The 23,721-nt window shown below is 48.3% G+C and overlaps 3 protein-coding genes across 4 annotated transcripts in view; 2 read left to right on the plus strand and 1 right to left on the minus strand.

Annotated features, from left to right (window-relative positions):
• Positions 1-1,966: 1,966 nt before the first annotated feature.
• Positions 1,967-7,122, plus strand: LOC311316065 (methyl-CpG-binding domain protein 3-like). 2 transcript variants are annotated; one of them, XM_084446806.1, is made up of 7 exons: positions 1,967-2,078; positions 2,685-2,850; positions 3,024-3,161; positions 3,286-3,376; positions 3,512-3,689; positions 4,682-4,840; positions 5,402-7,122. In XM_084446806.1, exons 1-6 carry the CDS (start codon positions 2,065-2,067, stop codon positions 4,833-4,835), a joined length of 741 nt encoding a protein of 246 aa, XP_084302932.1. In that variant the 5' UTR covers positions 1,967-2,064; the 3' UTR covers positions 4,836-4,840; positions 5,402-7,122. The 2 variants fall into 2 exon arrangements, with proteins under 2 accessions (XP_084302932.1, XP_084302931.1); XM_084446805.1 differs by having other exon boundaries at positions 3,286-3,689.
• An 878-nt stretch (positions 7,123-8,000) lies between these two features.
• On the plus strand, positions 8,001-14,254 carry LOC311315937 (RNA-binding protein MEX3B). The gene is made up of 4 exons (XM_084446661.1): positions 8,001-8,190; positions 8,790-9,335; positions 11,069-11,316; positions 11,785-14,254. The coding sequence occupies exons 2-4, from the start codon at positions 8,846-8,848 to the stop codon at positions 13,012-13,014; spliced, it is 1,968 nt and encodes a 655-aa protein (XP_084302787.1). The 5' UTR covers positions 8,001-8,190; positions 8,790-8,845; the 3' UTR covers positions 13,015-14,254.
• Positions 14,255-22,953: 8,699 nt separating this feature from the next.
• LOC311316322 (protein unc-13 homolog A-like) overlaps positions 22,954-23,721 on the minus strand; it is a gene marked incomplete at both ends in the record, with an annotated part of 40,622 nt that continues 39,854 nt past the window's right edge. The window contains one exon of the mRNA XM_084447164.1: positions 22,954-22,980. Within this exon, the coding sequence (XP_084303290.1) occupies positions 22,954-22,980 (27 nt within the window). The remainder of the gene's footprint in view (positions 22,981-23,721) is intronic.

The following is a 23,721-nucleotide window of genomic DNA, read 5'->3' on the forward strand; positions in this document are numbered from 1 at the left end:
AGAGTAGAGTCAGCTATTCAGTTAGAGGTAAGACAAACATATTCATGCTGACAAAAGACCATCAGACTCTATAACAGTGCCTGAGCGCCCCCCTAAGTCCCCTCTACTCACCTAAACTCTACTACACTATACTACGTTTTACTCATGTGTGTATACTGTACGGTACCTATCTACCTAGAATATAGGCCTACTATAATCTAAAGTATACTATAATGTTTGTATATATGTATGTGTGTATGTATTTATATACACACACACACACACACAAATTGTATGTATATTCTATATTTTATACATCTTGTTAATGTAACTGAGTGAATGGTGAGTCCTAGTGAACCCTGGTGGAGTGAGGGTAGTGAGGGCAGTCCTCTGAGGTCATGTTAGCGCGTAGCTGGTGAAACTCCTAGTGAACCCTGGTGGAGTGAGGGTCGTCCTCTGAGGTCATGTTAGCGCGTAGCTGGTGAAACTCCTAGTGAACCCTGGTGGAGTGAGGGTAGTGAGGGTAGTCCTCTGAGGTCATGTTAGCGCGTAGCTGGTGAAACTCCTAGTGAACCCTGGTGGAGTGAGGGTAGTGAGGGTAGTCCTCTGAGGTCATGTTAGCGCGTAGCTGGTGAAACTCACTCCCCTAGGAGACAGGATGAGCTAACGACCCTGCCGATAGGGATATCTCTCTGGGCAAAGTTGTCAGCACATCGTCGCAGGTTCGCCTCCCACCATTAACATGGGTCAAACTAACAGAATATTCTTTACTCTGATATGGGCTATATTCTTTTTTCTGATCTATTCTGCACATTATCGTGGAGAATAGATCCGAGTAATAAACCGGGGATTATTAAAGTTCAATTTATCTGAAAATAGCGTACTGGATTTTTGTTTTGTTTCTAGGAAATGAACGGTCTCTTGATATAGACCTGGCAAAATGACTGTTTCTTTGTTTAGTCTGTGCTACGGCAGACTGGAGGGATCAGGAGGGTCAAGCTGGAGATGAACACCTGAACCTGAACACGCTAGGACCCGACTGAGGAGCAACCGACCTCTGACCTTTTCAATCATCGGTGGACATCTAACTTCATTACATCTTTTCAATCACCCGAATTGTGCTTTCCTTTATTGATTGATTGATACATATTGACTATCCTCTGAATGACATTGGAAAAATGGAAATGCATGTATTATGAGGGATGTCTTTGTCTTATGTACACTTTCTTTCTTCTGTTATTCAGTTTTATTTAGTTCAAATGAGTTTTCCACAGCTCACAGTTCCTCTCCGCCGCTCATAAGTTAACTTATTCAGTCTTTGTCACTGTGCTGTAATGGTTTTCAAGTCAGAGAAGCCAGTGGGTGCAGATTCATATTCAACGGTAGAGTTCTGTGAACTTCTTGGGTCCACCTGCCGTAAATGCTCAGAAAATGTTTCTATTTTGTTTTGACCTTGTGTCATTCCTTAATACATGATGGTTTCACATAACCTGGATGCCAGTGTTTTCTGACTTTTCCAACAATCAATTTAGCATGTAGGCTAATAGCGTTGTTGAATAGCAGTTAGACAGTTTGGTTAGTTTCCTGGGTTATGTTTCTTTGGCATAATTTATCCAACTTATGAATGACCTGGTGGTTGTTGTAATAAAAAACGAAATGTACAAATTGAATGTGTGTTGTGCATGGAGCTATTTTTATGCCTTTATACTTCTCAGAACTGACTTGAACTCATAACCATCAGATTCAAACAAGCCATTCGGTAGCATATACACATTTTTCAAGATTGTAGGTCTAAATTGTGTAAGCAAACAACCACAGTAATGAGGAAAAAAGTGACATGGTGAAGGTTATAAAGAATATATTTAGTCAACGGTCACATACTTTGGAACTACTTAACTACTAATAACGGTAGTGAAGCGGATGAATTGCTCTCTCCACAATTATGTAAGAATGTGGCGGAGTGATCTGCTCAGCGTCTAGACATGAGGGAGAGCTGGGGGACAGCTGACCACTGAGCACATCCACAACAAGAAGCACTTCTGCTCACACACAATCACACGTCCCGATCAGAGGCTGCCAAGAGTCATGGAGAGGAAAAGGTGGGCGTGCTATACTGGTTTAAAAAGTTGTTAAAAGAAAAAGTGAGCAGAATGATGCTTTAACGTGCGTGTGCAGGAAAAGCATGTCCTGGAAGCTAACGTTAGCTAGCAAGCTAACAGCTAGCAGCAGCTAACTTGGCTAGAGGAGATTGCGAGCTAGCATGCTATTTAGACAAATTACTTTGCTACGCTTTTCTTTCTGCGCCACTATTCATGTTTATGCCTCCTTATCGAAAGGCACTTTCACTTACTTTGTTGCAGTGCAATGCTAGCTCACGTTAGCTCGTTAGCCAAATTAGCTCCCTAGGTAGCTCTACGCTAGCTGGCTAGTGGCTCATTGTTTACTCCCGTTTGCAGGCCCAGGTACCCCAGATCAGGGTAGCAGCTAGTCAGAGATCATGCTGATCGGATAAACACCCAATCATTTTATAACTCTTCAATCACTGACTGAATAATTAGCCGTTGTGATTTTATTAGGTAAAAGTGGGTCCCTTGGTCGTGTCACCTGTGTGTATTTCCTGTGTCTGAATGTGTGTGGTTCTGATGTTGCCCCCCCCCCCCCACACACACACACCCCCCCCCACACACACACACACCCCCCCCCAGCCCCCCTGGAAAGAGGTTCCTCAGCAAGCCGCAGATAGCTCGTTGCCTGGGCAACACCACCATGGAGGTGCACGCCATCGACCCCCGCGCTGGGAGGATGCTGATGACCAAAGTGCACCGGAACAGACACAAGCATCGTTATGACAACAACAACCACCAGATCAAGGTGAGAGCGAGCGAGGGGGGAGGGGGGGGGGTGTCCGGTGGTTAGTGGCGGTGACACTTGGAGAGACGTTTTACCAGTGGTAGTCTGGAGCCTGCTGCGTCGCGATTGGTCGGTTGACATCGATCTTTTTTTTTCCTTTTTACCACGGTTTCCTGTTCTTTCTCGTTTCTCAGATGAAGCCCGACCTAAACACAACACTACCAGTCCGACAGACGGCGTCCATCTTTAAACAGCCCGTCACCAAGGTGACCAATCACCCGAACAACAAGGTGAAGACGGACCCGCACAAGGCCGTGGACCAGCCCAGACAGGTGAGAGGACAGGTGCTTGGTCTCGATTGGCTGAGGGCGGCTGATCTTAACCGAGTTCATGCAGCCGCTGTGAAACCGTGTGTGGAATGACTTGCTTGTGTTCTGCCACGTCTGGCGTTCCCAGCTGTTTTGGGAGAGGAAGCTGAGTGGTTTGAGCGCGTTCGACATCGCCGAGGAGCTGGTGAAAACCATGGAGCTTCCCAAGGGGCTTCAGGGTAAGACAGCTGGACACAGTCCCGGTCTGTCCGGGGTCACTTCAAGAATTGGACTTTGTGGGTTTGGAGAAAGACATGAGAAAATCAATGAGCGTGTGTCCATGTGTCTGTGTGTCCTACCCTCATCCTCCCAAGGTGTCGGACCGGTGTGTTCAGACAAGACCCTGCTGTCCGCCATTGCCAGTGCCCTCCACACCAGCCCCACCCCGGTGACGGGTCAGCTGACCGCGGCCGTGGAGAAGAACCCCGGCGTCTGGCTCAACACCTCGCAGCCTCTCTGCAAGGCCTTCATGGTGACAGACGACGACATCAGGTAGGGGATGTTATTCACTATTACAATGTGGTTGTTTGGGTCACAGCACGCTCATACAACATCGGGAGTCGATGGTGGAGGGTTTTTCTCCCCCTGCATTTCTCCCATCCCAGCTGTCGTCCTCCAGGGGCAGCCAGGAGCATTTAACCAAGATGCTTTTATCCAAAGCGACTTTTAATGCATTTGCTATTTTATTACACGCACACGCTACCGTCCAGCACTACCACCACACGCACTGCTAGGAGAGAGAGAAGAACTAGACAAACCGTGCTCACTGTCGGATCACTCCTCAGTTATTTATGAAGAGATGTCACACACCATCTTATCTTATCAGTTGCCCTTGAGATGGTTGCAATAGCATCAGTAAAAGATGTCCCAGCGTTCAAGGAAGGGAACGTCAAACCGAGCCCACGTAGTGCGTTTCCACACCACTCTCTGGACAGGACATCTTACTCAGTCATTTATTTATCAACATGGACGCTCTCTCCTACTTGACTGATTCTTGAACTTCTCTTGTACCATTTTTGGTACATTCTAGGAATCCTAAGTACAGTTCTACACTTCTTCATTGTTGTTTATTGTATTGATAAAATTGTTGTCCATCTTGTGCATTCTTTTGGTATATTTTGTGTACTTATTGTAAAAATGTATTTAGTCCTGATTGTGCTTTTTTGTTGTCCTTCCTGCTGTAACACAACCACCCTCCCAGGGATCAATGAAGCATCAGTCTGTCTAGAATGTATCAGTCTGTGTAGAATGTATCAGTCTGTGTAGAATGTATCAGTCTGTGTAGAATGCATCAGTCTGTCTAGAATGTATCAGTCTGTCTAGAATGTATCAGTCTCTCTAGAATGTATCAGTATGTGTAGAATGTATCAGTCTGTGTAGAATGTATCAGTCTGTCTAGAATGTATCAGTCTTTCTAGAATGGATCAGTATGTGTAGAATGTAAAGCAGCCCTGACTCCTCCCCCTCCTCCGTGTGCTCGTTAGGAAGCAGGAGGACCTGGTGCACAACGTGCGGAGGAGGCTGGAGGAGGCGCTCATGGCCGACATGCTGGCCCATATAGAGGACTCCACCTCGCAGGCCGAGGCAGACGCGGCTAAGGAGGAGCAGACAGAGCTGGACGACAAAGAGGACTTATAGCCCAGGTACTTATAGCCCAGGTACTTATAGCCCAGGTAGAGCAGCGCACTGTTGGACTTATAGCCCAGGTAGAGCAGCGCACGGTTAGACCGGCAGTAGCCATGTTTCCATCCACACGTTTTATGCGAATTAAGTTATATCGAATTAAAAATGCCTTTTGGAAACAGTAAAATTCAATTGAAAATCAACAAAAAGTTTGTACTGTCGATCTCATCGGATTTTCTCTTGTTCGATAAAAGTCTTTTGTGATAAATGCTTTATCCGATTTAAAGCTCTAGATGGAAACACACGTTCACCGGCTTTATTCGCGTTCATATTTTTAGCGATCCTCACACAATTCGATTGACAAGTGGATGGAAACATGGCTAGTGATAGAAATGCAACGACGGGTTGTTGGAGTCTAGGGGCGTGGGTTGAAGAGGACCTACATCAGACCAGGACATTTGAAATAAACTTGTAAATTCACTATTCAAGACGCTACGTTTTCTCTCTGGAGAATTAGTTTGGTATAGTACATTCGACAATGACACAGGACATGTGCTAAAATGTCTTCCTCTCTCCCACAGGGTCAGTGACTGCAAGAGAGCTGTCTGCAAAGAAAGCAGTATTCACCCCAGAAATACACAGGACTTTTTCCACAATTTATTTTGCATAACGTCAACATCAGAACCACGAAGGCCATCCTCTCTTTCTCATCTTGTGTGGATCTGCGGATCAGCCAGCAAGAAGTTCATCAAAATGTATTTTAGACCAATATGAATTGGACCTTCTTTTTTAAAAGTCTGAGGTGAGGCTTTGCAGTAGTGAAAAATGAATTCTGTTAACCTTTTAATTTCACTGTCACTAACGTCATGGAATGTTGCCTAGTATTAGAAGCTCCAGGTGCTCCAAACAATGCAGTTTTGTAAAAAACAAACAACAACCTTTTAGTGAACAATACTTTTAAAGTTGAAACAGAGTGGATGTGAATTTGTGTATGTTGAGTTCCACTCAATAATTGGCGTGTGTCCATGAGCATGTGACAAGCATGTGTGTGGGTGTGAGAGAGAGAGAGAGAGAGAGAGAGAGAGAGGGGGTGGGGGGGGCATAGTGCAGTGGAAGTGTGCAGTAGGAGAGTGTGGGTGTCTGTCCTGTAGTGTGTGGGTGTGTTTATCGGTTACATTCTTTTGAAGAGTTCCTTCTTGCTGTGACGTAGTTGTAGGCTACTGGACAGGCTGTCGTTTGTCCTGAGTGTGTGAGGAGGAGAGGCTGAAACCTTCCAGTTGGGTGTAGACCAGGGAGAAGGCCTGAGACTGACCTAGCAAGAGATTATTGGTGGGATAGAGAAGGTATTGATGTGTGTACTGCATCATTTCATGTACAGTATATACAGTAATGTCTCTGTTGAGGCCCTGACCTGTACTTCCTAGATACTAGATCTGTGTTCATACCATAGGTTTCAGCAATATGGACGTAGCTCCCTTTGCCCTATGATTGGCCAGACTTCATTTACATCAACATTCGGGCACTACTCCAATTCTTTCAGATCTGCTCGGGTGCTCTGGGCTATTTGATGGTATTTGGGTGCCGGATTTTGTCCTCAAAACGATAACGAATACATGTGACCTGTTGGAGAGACCGGTGCTCCTCCTCTCACTGATCAGGACAGAACTGATTCCTGGATGGTCTCCTAGCAGTTTAATACGGTGCTGTTATGTTCAGTTTTTTTGTCTTTTTGTTGTAGATGTGCTCATGTTCCATGTTACATTCTTTAACTGTTCTAGATGTGATGTTTGTTAGACTGACCCACAGCTCTGTTAGACTGACACAACTCCGAAATAGTTGCCTGTTTGGGATTTTGTAATTTTTTTATATTTCATTTTTCTTTGACAAAAAAAAAGTTTTGTGGCAGGATTATGATGTCGTTATTGAATATTTTAATGGGTTTAGCTAAATGCATTGAGATCTCCAGCAACCAGAAATCTCCAACAATCAGCTCTATACATTTGTCATGCATTCGAAAAATATCAAATGGAAAAAAAGTGTGCACTCCCAAGAAATTAATTTATTAGAATGGTGTAAGCCATGTTCATTTTGGAAATTGTTCATTGTTCATCACAACATGTATGGATTTGATTTGAAACTGTACACAGATAGCTTCTAAAATGAAAAGCTAAAAATTAAAAAGCACATTGCTTCTTTATTGTTACGGTTCAAGTATATCCAGATATGGATGTTGTTACTTTGTTGAAAAATCAAATATTTGGTGAATTGATTTCTGTATTTTCCTTTCCATGGTAAATAAATGCAAACCCTTTTTATTTGGTGTCTGTGTTTTAGTATCAGATTTCAGGGTCCGGGAACATCACTCACCTTCCATTCAGGTACATGGAGAGCATCTCTTGGAGAAGTAAGACACTCCATAGTTAATTATTTATATTTACAGCACGTTTAATTGTGAAACTCAATCTCAAAGTGCTAAAACAATCACAGACATTAGGGGACACTAATTCATATATAAAATATACACTCATTACATACAAAAGCTTTTCTAAATAAGTTATTTAGGCTCTTTAGGCCAGTCAGATTGTCAGGCAAGGCATTCCAAAGGCCAGCCGAGCAAAAGGCCCAGCCTCCCATAAGCAGGCTGATTCCAGATCCAAGATTGCAGGAGTGGTTTAATGGAGTGAGGAGCTCTTTACGATAGGGAGGTGCATTAATTACCATGGGTGCATTTGAAAGTTAGGAGAAGGGTTTTGTATTCAATCCTGAAAACAGGGAGCCAGTGCAGAAACCAGGGGTTGTCATAGGACTGTTAAATCGACCCTGCATCCAGGGCATATCATCAGTTCTCATTAAATTATACGGCTACCGATTAAACCGAATTATCCGCAAACAAAAACATTGACCCCACCGGTGTCCAGCGGCAGCAGGCTCGGCGGTGATGTGACGCGCTCCTGTGTTGCGTGGCCTTTGAACCTATTGTTGTGTCGCGGGTGACGTCAGTGCCGTAGACAGGCGGAGCGGCGTGCGCTGCGCTCGGCGAGACAAAGGCGGCGGACCAGGGAACCGGAGAAAGAGGCTAGACTCAGAGGCTAGACTCACATACGAGCTTTTAAAAGGAGGGGATCTGCATGGAAATAGAATGATAGACTCCGAACCGATGCTGAGGATGAAGGGCCGGTGAAAGAACCAGGGAATCCGGCTGGTGTCGAATCTGATCCACAGTGCTTTTTACCTCCTCGTTTTTAAACGAAACATTTTCTCCCCCAACGCCCCCAATCCAGCAGGCTCAGATAGCATAGCGCACTAGCCTCATCTCTGCTCCAGGAATAAAAAGAGAGGGATCACGTCCAAACACTTCACTGCGAACAAGGTAAAGTACATTCAATGTTTATTATCCACACGTTTGATACTAAAAGTATGTCTACCAGACCGATTATTGTAACTTATCCAGTATTTAGCTGGGCTACCGCTAGCTAGCTGGTTCAGTCCTAAACAAAGGGGTCGGCAACGTGACTGTGAGCTGTGTGTGTGGAGCCAACTAGCTTAGCCTCGGTTAGCATCAAGCTAACAACAGCTTGTCGCTTAACATAAATGTGATATTGTTTTTTTTATGGGAGTAGACAACGGGGTAGATGAAATTCACAGTGCTGGTGACGAGTCAGAGCAGTTGCTGGTTTATTTTAGCTTCAAGAAAGTGGTGGCAGGATGTATTTAGACAAGGAAAGCTAGTCGGCCAGATGGCTTCTCTGTGCCAGACAGAAGAAGTCACAACACAGACAAAGCAGGGGTAGAGTCAGTACGGGGGGACGAAGCCCTAGTCAAGAAAAACACATTTTTTGGGGAAAAGGGGGAAGGTAAATTAAAACCATACATCATATAATCTATGCCTTTTTTTAATTTGGCCATCTTTAACATGTTTTCTTCTGACTCAGACTTGAAACTATTTTGTTTTCCTTTGTTTATCTCCAGAAGAACCGAACGCGACTACCAAGACGCCCAGGATCTGATGCTCAACCACGGGGACTATGCCTAGCCCTTTATTCCACCCCGAGATTATGGACCACGACATGGTAGTCAGCAGTCAGCACAACGGGGTCGGCTTGACCCGGGAGACGGACCAGGAGTCCCGGGACGAGGATCACCAAGAGGCGCTCCGGTTCGCCCTGGACCAGCTGTCACTCATGGCCTTGGACAAGGTGGACTGTGGGGGCGGTGGGCTCGTAGACCCGCTCGATGGGACTCAGGGACCGGGCTCGGAGAACTGCAACGGGGTCAGCGGCGGTTATGTGGATCTCCAGATGCTGGAGCATGCCGGTGGTTCCCGGGACTCGCCGACGTCTTGCTCCCCGTCTCCAGAGTACTACAGCTCGGCCGGGTACCACATGGCCGGCCCGCACTCGATGCTTCACGGGGAACAAAGCTCCGTGCTCTGCAGCCGAAAAAGGAGTGTCAACATGACCGAGTGCGTGCCTGTGCCCAGCTCGGAGCACGTTGCCGAAATTGTGGGCAGACAAGGTAAGAAAATATATTTTATCTGTGAGTCTCGGTTGGTAATTTCGTCTCTTGACTGAATATTTTATTGGTACCACTCTCATAGTATAATTAATGCATAGACTGTGTCAGACAGGGCTTCTTCCTTTGTTTGGGTGGCGAGGTGCATGTCTGGAGAGTTCATCCATCCAGGGGTTTTATTATTGTGAGAGTTGGCAGTCCCCGCTAATGAGGACAGTGGTCTGTGTTTACGCGCTGCAGTTATAATATAGGCAGATGAACTAGCTGGTGGATTGCTTGTCCCAATTACGTCTCTTTCCACTAGTGTTAAGACAGCGGTGGATGGTGTGAGAGAGTGGTACATGCAGGCGGGAGGGGGAGGGGTGGGAGAGGGTCAGACAAAGCAGCGGATTGTAGGGAGCCTGGACATGTCTAACAGCCTGCACCAAACAAAGAAACACACACACAGAACTCGTTTTAACTCGGGGCACACAGCTCGAGTCTATCATTTTTATATCACGTCCTAGTGTTCACATTTGTTTTCTTGTTTAACGCAGGATTTTTGTGTGTGTGTTTGTGTTATAGATATATTTAGAGGTTTATGTGTGGAAGGGCCGACGCACACAACACGGGGCTGGGCGGTGTTACGGCGGCCCCGGCGGCTCATCTCGCTCGCTCACCAAAAAAATCCACACATTAAACATTTCTGTACATTTGTATTATTTGGTAATATCCTCCTCTATGTTAGGCGCAGTCGGTGTCTTGGTTTGGCGGTAACGTTATGGCATTGTTCTCTTTGTTTGAAAATGCCATGCTTTCTGCCTCCCAGATGACATCACACACAGCGCCTCCCATTGGCTGCTGGCAGTGAACAGTCCGCACTTAAAGCGACAGTGCTTCAATTCAGTCGCGTCAGCCATGCTAAACGGCTAACATGCTAAACGGCTAACATGCTAAACGGCTAACAAACCTGTTACATGCTAAACGGCTAACAAACCTGTTACATGCTAAACGGCTAACAAACCTGTTACATGCTAAACGGCTAACAAACCTGTTACATGCTAAACGGCTAACATGCTAAACGGCTAACAAACCTGTTACATGCTAAACGGCTAACATGCTAAACGGCTAACAAACCTGTTACATGCTAAACGGCTAACAAACCTGTTACATGCTAAACGGCTAACAAACCTTTATATGCTATATGAGTAACACACCTGTCCTGTACATGCTAACTGGCTAACAAACCTGTAGGCTACATGCTAAAACGTTCAACAAACCTCTAAATGCTAAACTGCTAACAAATCTCTACATGTTAATAAATGGCTTACAAACCTGTACATTGCTAACACACATCTACATGCTAAATAATAATAAGTCATATCATGTGAGAGAGAGCAATTACATTTTGCTATTACATTTTGATTGAAATTGAATTGATTGAAACCTTTATTTATACTCAGGTGAGCTCTGAGGTGAGGCCACCTCATTTGCAGAGCTGCTGAGTGTACAACAAAATAGAACAACAAAACAATGTACAGTGCACTCAGTTAAAAACAGTTACAACATGTATCATAAAGAAATGAAATCAGGCATTTAAATTCCCTTGTTTATTTACTTATTGCTACTGTTGTCCTTAGTCATCTCGGTATGCATCGCGTCTACTGTGAATTTTCAGAACTTTAAGACAACCCGATCGGTCTCAGCACCGTGACCTACTATACTAACCTACTGTCCCTCTCTCTTGTCTGTCCCAGGCTGTAAGATCAAGGCCTTGCGTGCGAAGACCAACACGTACATCAAGACGCCGGTGCGGGGCGAGGAGCCCGTCTTCATCGTGACGGGGCGCAGGGAGGACGTGGAGATGGCCAAGCGGGAGATCGTCTCGGCGGCTGAGCACTTCTCCATGATCCGGGCGTCCCGCTGTAAGGCCGGGGGGACGGGGCCCGGCACCGGGGGCTCCCTCCCCGGACCCCCCCACCTGCCCGGGCAGACCACCATCCAGGTACGCGCACACGTCTTGACGGAGAGAGAATTGATCGGAGCGTTATTTAATAAACTATGGGGAGCAGGCTATTTTTCATATGCTCCAGTGTGATGGACTTTTCTCACAGGCCCACGTCTCTGTGGTAACCGGCCATCCCTGGCTGAGAGACAGCATCTTACACATTTTTATTTAGTCATGTACAAAGGCGGTTGACTTTTACTTTTACTGTATTTGTTGTGTACCTGTATTATAACTGTTTTTTGTTGTGTTGTTTATGTATTGTGTTGTATGCTGCACACAAATTGCCTCCCCGATGACACTAAAAATAATAATAATGAAACTTTATTTCTATAGCACCTTTCATGCAAATAAATGCAGCTGAAAGTGCTCTAGAACAGTAAGCACTCAGTAAGACATGAACGTTGATAGTATTTCTTCGCTTTGGAAGTCAGTTGAGTGTTGAGTGTCTTCCCTCAATCGTTCCAGGTCCGGGTGCCGTACAGGGTGGTAGGTCTGGTCGTGGGGCCCAAGGGGGCCACCATCAAGCGCATCCAGCAGCAGACGCACACCTACATCGTGACCCCCAGCCGGGAGAAGGACCCCGTGTTCGAGGTGACGGGGATGCCCGAGAACGTGGACCGCGCCCGCGAGGAGATCGAGACGCACATCACGTTGCGCACCGGCGCCTTCGTGGACCTCCAGGGGGACAACGACTTCCACACCAACGGCACCGACGTGAGCCTGGAGGGCCTGGGCTCGCTGGCGGGCGGGCTGGGCGCCGCCCTCTGGTCCCGCGCCGCCAACCACCACGCGGCTCCTCCGCCCCCGCCCCCCCCTCCGCCTCCCCCGCTGCCCCTGGCCATGCACCACTCCTCCTCCTCCTCCGCCAGCCGGAAGGCCTCCGCCTCCTCCTTCCACGCCCACAACGGCGGGCTGGCGTCTGAGGGCTACAGCGCCGCTCGCCGCGCCACGGAGGGCGGCAGTCCCACCAGCCCCTTCAGCACGGGCTCTAGCAGCGCCGGGGGCGGCGGCGGGGGCGGCGGCTTCACTTTCGGAGGGGACTCCACCCCGGGTCTCCCGCCCTCCGAAGAACTGGGCTTCGAGTTCAGCGCCGCCAACATCTGGGCGCCCTTCGTCAACGGAGGAGGAGGGAAGGCGCCGGCAGGCTCCGCCCAGCAGCAGCAGCCTCTTCGGCGTAACAGCAGCGGCCTGAGCGGGGGCGCCGTCACCCCCCGCCTGTCCCCCACCCTGCCCCCGGACGCCGGCGTGGGCCCCCTGGACCACCCCCTGGCCCGCCGCGCCCAGAGCGACCCCCTCAGCACCCTCTCCTGGCTGCAGTCGGGCGCCGGCTCCTTCTCCGGCGCCTCCAGCTCCAGCTCCGCCGGCTCGTCCACCGGCTACTCCTCCTGCTCCGCCTCCTCCCTCCCCGGGGGCTCGCCCACCGACTCCGAGGGCGGCGGCGTAGGCGGCGTGGGGCTGGCCTCCGGCATGCTGGGTCGCCTGAAGGCCGGCGGCGTCCTGGCGGGCGTGGTGGCGCCCGGCGGCGTGAGCAGGGACTGTTTCGTTTGCTTCGAGAGCGAGGTGACCGCCGCCCTGGTGCCTTGCGGCCACAACCTGTTCTGCATGGAGTGCGCCGGGCAGATCTGCCAGTCGGCCGAGCCAGAGTGCCCCGTGTGCCACTCGGTCACCACACAGTGCATCCGCATCTTCTCCTAATGCCCCGCCCCCCGAAAAACTATACCAGGGGGACGAGGGGGCGGTGGGGGGCGTTTAGAAGGAAAAAAACAAACTGAAATTGACTGTCTTACTATTCAAAAGACTCAAGGTGGACAGACAGACGGACAGACCGACGGACTCACACCAAGGAAGTTCTTCTCACACACAAGGATGGACCATGACAATTACATTTAGATACAATGACGCTATACGAATTTTGATTCATTTGCTAATAACTATGACGAGAATAATAATAATATTAATAATAATAATAATAATGACGATATTATTCCCCTGTCTGATGTTGATTGAAAACTACGGACTCTTGTGAGCAGCTGGGATGAGTGAGTTGGTCTCGAGGTGGGAAACCAGTGTCTTATCTTTCTTCAGGCCTTGTTTTTGACCCGGACTGGTCCGTGTCCGGCCCTAGTCCGGCCCTAGTCCGGTCTCCAGGTGGACGCCACGTCCGTCTGTCTGTCTGTTCTCCTCCTGGCCTCTCTTCTTAAAAGATTTCTCTCTGCCTGCTTTCTCTCTCTCGACAGCCTTTTTCCCGTGACACTTTTGTACTTAACAGATATTTTTTGATGAATCTGTCCTAGGTCTGCACTTTCCTACTTAACTCTTTCTTTTCCGTGTTCTGCGACAGGATGCAAACGCAGCCGAGCGCTCTGCTGTTCCCTCCTCCTCCCTCATGCTGTCGGCGTCCAGTCTCATTCGCCCCCAGGAACGGGGCTGTCGTGGTATAAAAAGCCCGGAACTTATTTTTAAGACGGGCATAGAATTAGACACCCGTTAGACCAAAATGAGCCTGCGAGGACCCCTCCTGCCAGGCGGTAATGCAGGCTGAGACGCTTCAGATATTTATACTGCTGGATAACTGACATCCAGTGACATGGTTAAACGTGTATAAATAATAGCATAGTCTAAGTTATTGAAGGAATGTTCCGGAAGGCCAGTTTCTCAGTACCTTTTGGTCTGTCTGGATCCCTCTTCCCTAGATAGTGGTGTCCCAGCCCCGGCGTGTGTGTGTGTATGTGTGTGTGTGTGTATGTGTGTGTGTGCGCGTATGTGCTGCGTCAGGATAGCGAACGAAGCACAGCCTAGTGTTAAGTTAACTGTCGGGGCTGCTTATAAGTGTAGGTGTGAGGCCTGTGACGTCGGGGTGAGGCCCCGCCCACGGTCACCTGCCCCAGGAGAGCAGCGAAGACCTCCGCGTACCTATCCACAACCGTGGGACCCCTCCCCCACGATCCCCTCACATCCTCTGTCTGTTACAGGTAGCTTTGGATAACTCTCTTTTTAAATGGGTGATTGGATGTGAACTGTAAAAGACCAACTGACTTTTTGTTTTTTTTTGTTTTTTGAAGTATAGACTAAGATAGGGCTTTTGAGATTTCTCTCACACACAGGAATGTCTTGTCCAATCGGGGCTCAGGAGAGAGGCGGTCGGCCCCTAGAGTCAGAACCCGCCGTTTGAGTTCTGACCCGTCTCTGCGAGCGCAGCACGCCCAGAACGATGGAACGGTTTACAGCCCCCCCCCCTCCACCCCCCACCACCCTCACCTCTGAAACATCGGGACTCGGTTTTAAGTGCTTCCATCCCCTCTTCCACAGCAAAGCTGTCTGGCACTGTCTCAAAATGGCCGCCCGCGCCCCTAGCGGCGCTCACGGCCCGGCCAAATGTAGTGCACTATACGGAGAGCTCTTCCTCGCTTTCGAGATCTGCCCCCGTGTCTCATAGCGGTACCCCTCGTCAGGAGGCGACTGCTACATCCTGTTAAGGTTTTCGTGTGTGTGCGTGTGTAGTTTTTTTCTGTGTTTACATTGGGTTCTCTGCCTCACCTACGATGTTTAAGTGTGACTTGGACACGTGGGCTTTTCGGGGGCGTCAGTTCACACGGTTGTTGTTCAGAAACAAGGGGGGGGGGGATCTGCTCATAGAATGAGACAAGCCATGGTGACAAAAAACAAAGAAAAAAGACGACTTATGACAAAAAAAAGGGCTTCCTTCAACACATGCATTTTCAGGTTGTCATCCGTGACAATGGCGAGAATAACCGACTCACTCCTAAGTGGCAGCTAGTTCATCCATTGCTTCCGGGTCTGTTAGTGTTCAAACCCCCGCAGCTGCAGAATGTGCTGTGTGGTTTAGTCTGAGGAGAATTGATCCACCTTCACCGGCGTTCTAGGTAGGTAATCGTCGCGCCCTGTCAGTCGAGTCCACATCCGCTGAGTGAATCGGTAGTATAGACGGACACGTTCCAATACGTTCAGACCGCATCGCTCCTTTCCTCTGACCTCACCTCTGCTCTAATGTGGCCGGTGAACACAGGGTTTCCTCCCGCGAGGGAAGGAAGGAGTGATGGCGTTTGAACGAGGTCTCAACTCCGCCGCCCGGGTCCAGACGTAGTTTGCTGCGCTTTGGGTCTCCGGCTAGTCTCTAAAAAGTGAAAAACTCAGTAGTGTGCATCTCTAGATGCCAGAGTTAACTCGTCCGCTGTGGAAGCAAGGTAGCAACAGCTCACTCTAGGAAGCCAATAATCCTCTGTCCTAGTTCGGCCCGAACACGGCTTGGTTTGACCCAGCTCTGGGGGTCTGCAGACGCGGGGGGGGGGAGCAGTAGCTCAAGACTGATCAGTCACATTTCACTGAAGACTGTGGTGCTTTGGTGCAGCCCCCTACTGAGACGTGTCTGAGAACAAACACGGGTGTTCGCTTACTGTGTGGGAGCTCCAGCTCTCCCCTTAAAACTGGCAACCCTGTCCTTGCTCCCTCTACCCACCCGGGGGTGCGGTCGCGGGGGGTTTCTGTGTAATCTGGCAACCCACCCTCACCCCCTGCTGGGATATTACGTCAAAAGTGTTTGATTATTTTTCCTCCTCCTGAGGCCCACGTTAGAAGACGCTGGGGTGTGAATGTCTACAGGAAGCGATCAACCATGACTGTTGCGTGAGTCTCTTTGTAGTGTTAAAGGCCGTTTTGAAGCCCTTCCCCCGAACTGTGTCCAGGGTGTCTTTCAACAACTGAACCATGTTGAATTTGCCAGGTGGATCTAATGTAGATTCTGGTATGCGAGGGCGGGGTACTCCTGGCCCATAGCAGTGTTAGGGTCATGTACAGTAGCATTAACTGTTTAAAAAAAAAAAAAAAAAAAAAGGTACAAATATTCTCTTATTGACTGCTGATTTTTTTTTTTAGCTGAAGCCCCTCCCCCATCCTCCCCCTAAAGGTTTGAAACAGGGTTTCCCAAGGCACGTTAGCCAGTGACCTCTGACCTTTTAGTGTCCGAGGCAAACATGCAGAGCTGTGCCTGTTAGGGCCAACTCACCCCCCCCTCCTCCCCCAAACCCCGACCCCCCCACTCCCACGAAATCTCTGCCTTCCTATTTTTTGCTTTAAGTCTTTTTGTATGCAGAACCAAAATGTTAATGTCAGCAAACAAGGGTTTCAGGCCTGACTTGTATGTATATACCCTGAATACAATCATTGGGATCTCGTTTTCAAAAGGTTACAAGACTTAATTGATGAAGATAAGTGTAGTTTTTAAGAACATGTATCATTATTTGTAAGTTAACCATCTGCATGTCTTCAAGCCACCAGGCATTAGCTAATAATTTTTAAGAGGAAAAAAACTTTTTACACATTTTATTTTTACAATTTATTTGCTTACCTAAATATCCCAGACAATAATGTGACCCTTTTATTACTTCAAATTTATTTTTTATTTTACATTTTTTATTTTCCTTATTTCCTGTGTACAACATATAGGCAATTTATAACAAAATGAGAAAAAATTATTGAAGAAATTTTAAAATTGAAATATATTTTATTTGAAAGTTTATGGACCTTTTAGCCGTGAGCCGGAACAATTGTATACTCGTATAATTTGAGCTGACTTGACGGTTATGAGAAATGTATCAAGAGTTTTATTTTTTATGCTTCTTTAATAAAATCTTGTTTTTGGTTTCATTTTTTACTGTAAAACAATACCTCTCTTGTTTCTGAGTTTTCTTGTTCCTTACTTGAGCACTTGGTTTAGTGTTTACAGACAATCTAAAACTGAAGATGGTGTTTAATCTACAACTCTAAGTAGTTCTAAATAAAATATTTTTCTGGATGAATCTTCACGACTTCAAGACAACTTTTAGTCCAGAGACAGATTCTAAAACAACAGATTCTGAAACTAATTGAAGTGAATCAAGCTTTAGAGATAGCACCTTTTTCTAAGCAAGGTATACTAGTGTTATAATACTACTACAGAACTATACTCCTACTGTAATATTTTGTGTAGTAAAATTATTTTGTTATAGTATAGTTCCACTACTAAGAAACTGTACTCCTACTGTAATATTTCTTATAGGTAAAGTATTATTTTTATGTTAATAGTTCCACTACTGTAGAACTATTGCTGCTGTAGTATTATTGTTCCTAAGCCCTGAGGGAGGTGTGAGGAGGGAGGTGGTGTCCTCAGCGTCCCGGTCATTCCACTGTCTACCACATGGGGGCAGTATATGGTCACAAAGGAGATTATTCGATTCAGGGAGCAGCTTGTGCTTAATTTAGACAACCACAAGTCCCTTTATGTTGACATATTTAGAGAAAGTGAATAGCATTAATATGGAAAAATGAAGATCTCTCCCTGTTTCCTGGTTTGAATTCCATAGTTCAGAAGCAGCCCTCCCAATCCCTAACCTTGTGAGACGCAAGCTCACGTTGTTACTCACAAATCAGTCTGGATACTCTCGATAGAGAACATTTTGAGCCAGATTGGAAAACAATCTCGCCAATCAGCGCTGGTTCTGAGGAATTTGACACAAACAGCTACGCTGGGCGGGTTTATGACAGAGGAGCGGTTGAAGTTAGCGCATGATGGACGGTGATAAAACGATGGTTCATCCAATCACCTGCCAAGTGTTTTTGAAAGTGCCTGCCCTTTTCCAAACAGTTTCCAATGGAGAGTTCCCAGACAGGTTATGCGAAGCAAAGGCGCATGTGGTTACCCAATCCCCACTTAAAAATGTATTTATTTATTTTCATAGAGAATTGGGGCGTAGATGGGTAGAATTAACCAGTAAAACGCCTCTAACCAGGCAGCAAAGACCTTTTCTCAGGTCCAGACATATTTTTGAGCTTCAGTTGAGGATAAAACAGATTAAACGTTTGTAACATAATAATGTCTTTTTAATAGGAAGCAGATCACAGTTGGGCTGCATTCCAAACCCACTTCGTCCTTGTTAAAGAACAATCAATAAGAAGAAGAAAACAAATTAGAAACATCCTCAGTAAAAAATAATGCTCTCATGCGATCTTTGTGTACACACTACATTCATATTGGTTACAGTTCATGTATTCACAAGCTGTTTGAAAAATAACATTTCATAAGTTGTCATTACATAGGTTTTATTGAAGTTAAAATAATAAAATCATAACATCAAAGGGACACGTGCCGACACGATAAAACTCATTTTCCCATCATGCACTTGGTAGTTTTTATTCACAGGGTGGGCAACACTTGGTCACCATGGAGATGTGTCTGTGTGCATGCGTGCATGCATGTGTGTCATCTCACATGTGCCCTTTTGTGCTTAAGCATAGGTTTTGTGTGTGTGTGTGTGTTTGTATTTGTGTGTATGCATGCATAAAGAGTCATGAATCAATGAATCATAAAGAGTCATGTAATGAACTAAAAGGCAGGTGGTTCACTGATTCATTCTCACTTCGTCCCCTAGCCATAAATACTGTAGGTAGAGCATTATATATTTCTAATTAAAGGGGAAGTTCATTACAAAATCAACAATCGTCAGATTTTTTGTTTTTCTCCACACTAAGAAAGCTGAGTCCATGTAATCTACAGGCCGCAAATAAAAAGCAGAGCATTTTGGGTGAACTATCCCTTTAACATGATGCGAGAAAAATTAAGTCAAATGTTTCTGATGAAAAATGACATTCAGAAGCCTTGTTGTATTTGGTTCAACAGAGGGCGCAATGATTTAAAACAACAACATATCTGCAAGATTAGGGCAATGCTTCCCCACACCACTAGAGGGCCTCGGGCCTGCCTTATTAAAACAGCAGCACAAGCTCTGGTGTTCAATCAAACCCGTGTTGAAACAAGAAATACGTGTGACATTGCTTAGGCGTTTTGTGCCAACACCTATCATTGGCATTGTAAACTTTTTAAGAACCGTTCGACAGACAGACGGACAGACAGACAGGTCGTTCACGTGGGTCTCTCCTGTACATCGGGTGAGAGAAGCTGAGGGAAGAGGGTCTTTTGGCGGGGGAGGTGATGTTGGGAGGGGGAAGGCAGTCTTTGGGAGGTGGGGGAGGTGATGTTGGGAGGGGGAAGGCAGTCTTTGGGAGGGGGAAGGCAGTCTTTGGGAGGGGGAGGTGATGTCGGGAGGGGGAAGGCAGTCTTTGGGAGGGGGAGGTGATGTTGGGAGGGGGAAGGCAGTCTTTGGGAGGGGGAAGGCAGTCTTTGGGAGGGGGAGGTGATGTTGGGAGGGGGAAGGCAGTCTTTGGGAGGTGGGGGAGGTGATGTTGGGAGGGGGAAGGCAGTCTTTGGGAGGGGGAAGGCAGTCTTTGGGAGGGGGAGGTGATGTCGGGAGGGGGAAGGCAGTCTTTGGGAGGGGGAAGGCAGTCTTTGGGAGGGGGAGGTGATGTCGGGAGGGGGAAGGCAGTCTTTGGGAGGGGGAGGTGATGTTGGGAGGGGGAAGGCAGTCTTTGGGAGGGGGAAGGCAGTCTTTGGGAGGGGGAGGTGATGTTGGGAGGGGGAAGGCAGTCTTTGGGAGGGGGAAGGCAGTCTTTGGGAGGGGGAGGTGATGTCGGGAGGGGGAAGGCAGTCTTTGGGAGGGGGAGGTGATGTTGGGAGGGGGAAGGCAGTCTTTGGGAGGGGGAAGGCAGTCTTTGGGAGGGGGAGGTGATGTTGGGAGGGGGAAGGCAGTCTTTGGGAGGGGGAGGTGATGTTGGGTGGGGGAAGGCAGTCTTTGGGAGGGGGAGGTGATGTCGGGAGGGGGAAGGCAGTCTTTGGGAGGGGGAGGTGATGTTGGGAGGGGGAAGGCAGTCTTTGGGAGGGGGAAGGCAGTCTTTGGGAGGGGGAGGTGATGTTGGGAGGGGGAAGGCAGTCTTTGGGAGGGGGAGGTGATGTTGGGAGGGGGAAGGCAGTCTTTGGGAGGGGGGGGAGGTGATGTTGGGAGGGGGAAGGCAGTCTTTGGGAGGGGGAGGTGATGTTGGGAGGGGGAAGGCAGTCTTTGGGAGGGGGAAGGCAGTCTTTGGGAGGGGGGGGAGGTGATGTTGGGAGGGGGAAGGCAGTCTTTGGGAGGGGGAGGTGATGTCGGGAGGGGGAAGGCAGTCTTTGGGAGGGGGAGGTGATGTTGGGAGGGGGAAGGCAGTCTTTGGGAGGGGGAGGTGATGTTGGGAGGGGGAAGGCAGTCTTTGGGAGGTGGAGGTGATGTTGGGAGGGGGAAGGCAGTCTTTGGGAGGGGGAGGTGATGTTGGGAGGGGGAAGGCAGTCTTTGGGAGGGGGAGGTGATGTTGGGAGGGGGAAGGCAGTCTTTGGGAGGGGGAGGTGATGTTGGGAGGGGGAAGGCAGTCTTTGGGTGGGGGGGGTGATGTTGGGAGGGGGAAGGCAGTCTTTGGGAGGGGGAGGTGATGTTGGGAGGGGGAAGGCAGTCTTTGGGAGGGGGAGGTGATGTTGGGAGGGGGAAGGCAGTCTTTGGGAGGGGGAGGTGATGTTGGGAGGGGGAAGGCAGTCTTTGGGAGGGGGAGGTGATGTTGGGAGGGGGAAGGCAGTCTTTGGAGTCTTTGGGAGGGGGGGGTGATGTCGGGAGGGGGAAGGCAGTCTTTGGGAGGGGGGGGTGATGTCGGGTGGGGGTGGTTTATACAAGAGCTCACCCAGGAAGCCTTTTCACTGTCTTTAGTGAAACACAAAGCTGGTCCGTTTGAGTTCTGGTCCATTTCTCAAGTCACTCTTCTGGTCCCCAGAACCTCTCGGTCTCTCCAGGAACCTCCCAGTCTCCTGGGTCCAGAGCCCATTAGAGAGCTCTGATATCAGCTCAATGTTTTCAGAGTCCAGTTTCTGGTATTCCACCATACGGCTCCCATGTGGGAGTGTGTGTGTGTAGACAGTCGCTGTGAAGAGTAGACCCCAGGTGACCCCTCACCCAGGTGACCCCTCACCCAGGTGACCCCTCACCCAGGTGACCCCTCACCCAGGTGACCCCTCACCCCGGTGACCCCTCACCCAGGTGACCCCTCACCCAGGCCCGGGGTGGTAAAAGGATGACCCCGAGCCCCGAGCCTGGGGAGAGAGGACGAATCAACAACCTACCCAAACGAAGAAGAACAACGGTGAAGAGTCTGATCTGGTCTGTTCCTGTGATCTGGGTATTATATATATATATATATATATATATATAGGGACTGGGTATTATATATATATAGGGACTGGGTATTATATATATATATATATATATATATATAGGGACTGGGTATTTGCAGTGCTTACATTTGGGATATTGCTTCCAACCACACTGATCCAGAGGTTCAGGTCAAACACACACGCACGCGCACACAAACACACACACACACACACACAAAATACCACACAAAACGGGAACGACATGGCTGACAGGTGAAGGCTTTTTTGGTTCAGAAAATGCAGGAAGAGAGACCAAATGAGGAGTCAGGTAGGTATTGCCTTAAGAGACACAGAGGGGACTGGAGAAGAGGGAGTCTAGAGAGACAAGAGCCCCAGAGAGAGACCATCCCCAGAGAGACCAGCAGGTGCTCAGTCCTGTCCATAGCGTCCGTGTCTAAGCCTTGGTTGGCCGACATGCGTGTCTCCTAGTCTTCTATGACGCTGTTGGTCGAGGGTAAAAGGTCAGTCGACAGCCGTCCTGCTTGGCCGTCATTAATTGTCCAGAACTATTTTTCTTCTTCTTCTTCTAAGTGACGCCACAGAAGGATTCTGATTGGACGCTGAGGGACAGGTGACTTGGGTGAAGCCACACAGCTGATAGAACAACACACAGTATTGCACCACAGGATAACTGGAGTGTTGTTGTTGTTGTCGGGACGGTCGCGTCTCTCGGTCCCGTAGCCCTTAGCGGTGGTTGTGTGCGCCCAGGAGAGAGGAGGAGGAGGAGGAGGAGGAGGAGGGGGAGACGGGCGAGTATTGCTCCTTGGTTGTGAGGTGAAGAGAGAGTTTCTCTAGGACCCAGTCGACAGCTGCGTCTTCTAACGGGTTGGTCTTACTGTTGGGTCTGGGTGCAGTACAGTATCTAACTCTACGTACAGTATGACCAGTATGGGTTGTTCCCAAACAAGTCAACAATCATTTTTAAGACACACTAATGAGTCTTTCAACCATACAAAATACACCCTCGCTCATATCAAATATAGCCACGTTCATATCTTCTCACTGTGTTTTCTTGCTATAGTATAAAGGCTAACTTATCGTTATTAAACCTTGGTGTGCAAGGTCATATGTTCCATACATAGTAAGTGTGTGTGCGCGTCTGTGTGTGTGTGTGCGTGTGTGTGCGTCCGTGTGCTTGTGTGTGTGTGTGGGTGTGCGTGCGCTTGTGTGTGTGTGTGCTTGTGTGTGTGTATGTGCGTGTGCACTTGTGTGTGTGTGTATGTGCGTGTGCTTGTTATTGTGTGCGTGTGTGTGTATGTGCTTGTGTGTGTGTGTATGTGCGTGTCCTGTGTGTGTGTGTGTGTGTGTGTGTGTGTGTGTGTGTGTGTGTGTGTGTGAGAATGGGGTATGTAGGTAATAGTAATAAGTAAGTAGTAAGAGTCACAGTGTTCTTATGGGGTTTGGGGGACAGGAAGCAGGAAGTGGATGACGAGACACAGACGCAGGGTGACGTCAGCCCACAGGCTGACCTATAGTCAGCGCCGCCTTTCTCCTCTCTGCTCATGAAACAGGCTTTACTGTCAGAACAGCTGATCCTGGATCTGAGCCTGTGGCCAGGTTACGTACGACACGTCACACAGCGGGAAGACTGAACACAGAGAGAAAGAGAGAGAGAGAGAGAGAGAGAGAGAGAGAGGGAGGGAGAGAGAGACAGAGACAGGAAGAAGGATAGACACTGACAGACATGCAGGCAGGAAGGCAGACAGATAGGAGAGAAAGAGAGAGAGAGACAGGGAGAGACAGGGAGAGAGAGAGAGAGAGAGAGAGAGAGAGGGAGAGAGACAGGGAGAGACAGGGAGAGAGAGAGAGGGAGAGAGAGAGAGAGAGACAAGGAGAGACAGGGAGAGAGAGGGAGGGAGGAAGGTACGTGGTAAGAGATATCTAAACTGACTGGGTGCAGAGTGGAGTGCAGAGCAGGACCAGCCCTGAGCCTGGGGTCTCTCCAGGTACCCAGAGAGAGACGTGACTATTAACACTCAGACCAACGCCTCTGAATGTGGGGGCTCACTGCTTTCTACTCTACATACAGTACCTGTGTGAACGTGTGTTATTCATGTGTGTGTGGCTGTCACTGTGTGTGTAGTTCGTGTATGTCGGTATATCTGCATGTTTGTTAATGTGTGGACTGTATTTATGTGTCTATGTGTGTGTGTGTGTGTGCGTGTGTGTGTGAGGGTACATATGCATCTGTTGTGCGCGAGTGTGTTTATGGATCTGTCGTGTGTGTGCGTGTATGGATCTGTGTGTGTGTATATTTATGCATCTGTTGTGCGTGAGTGTGTGTATTT

The sequence above is a fragment of the Borostomias antarcticus genome, assembly GCF_949987555.1.
Source record: "Borostomias antarcticus genome assembly, chromosome: 12".
In the NCBI taxonomy this organism is placed as follows: Eukaryota; Metazoa; Chordata; class Actinopteri; order Stomiiformes; family Stomiidae; genus Borostomias; species Borostomias antarcticus.

What these genes read in the sequence shown, in the direction of transcription:
- LOC311316065 (XM_084446805.1), top strand. An exon ending in ACAACAACCACCAGATCAAG is followed by an intron (nt 2,851 to 3,023) that starts GTGAGAGCGAGC and finishes CTCGTTTCTCAG; the next exon opens with ATGAAGCCCGACCTAAACAC. An exon ending in CCGTGGACCAGCCCAGACAG is followed by an intron (nt 3,162 to 3,285) that starts GTGAGAGGACAG and finishes TGGCGTTCCCAG; the next exon opens with CTGTTTTGGGAGAGGAAGCT.
- LOC311315937 (XM_084446661.1), top strand. Translation starts at nt 8,846, where the DNA reads ATGCCTAGCCCTTTATTCCACCCCGAGATTATGGACCACGACATGGTA. An exon ending in CGAAATTGTGGGCAGACAAG is followed by an intron (nt 9,336 to 11,068) that starts GTAAGAAAATAT and finishes TGTCTGTCCCAG; the next exon opens with GCTGTAAGATCAAGGCCTTG. An exon ending in CCGGGCAGACCACCATCCAG is followed by an intron (nt 11,317 to 11,784) that starts GTACGCGCACAC and finishes CAATCGTTCCAG; the next exon opens with GTCCGGGTGCCGTACAGGGT.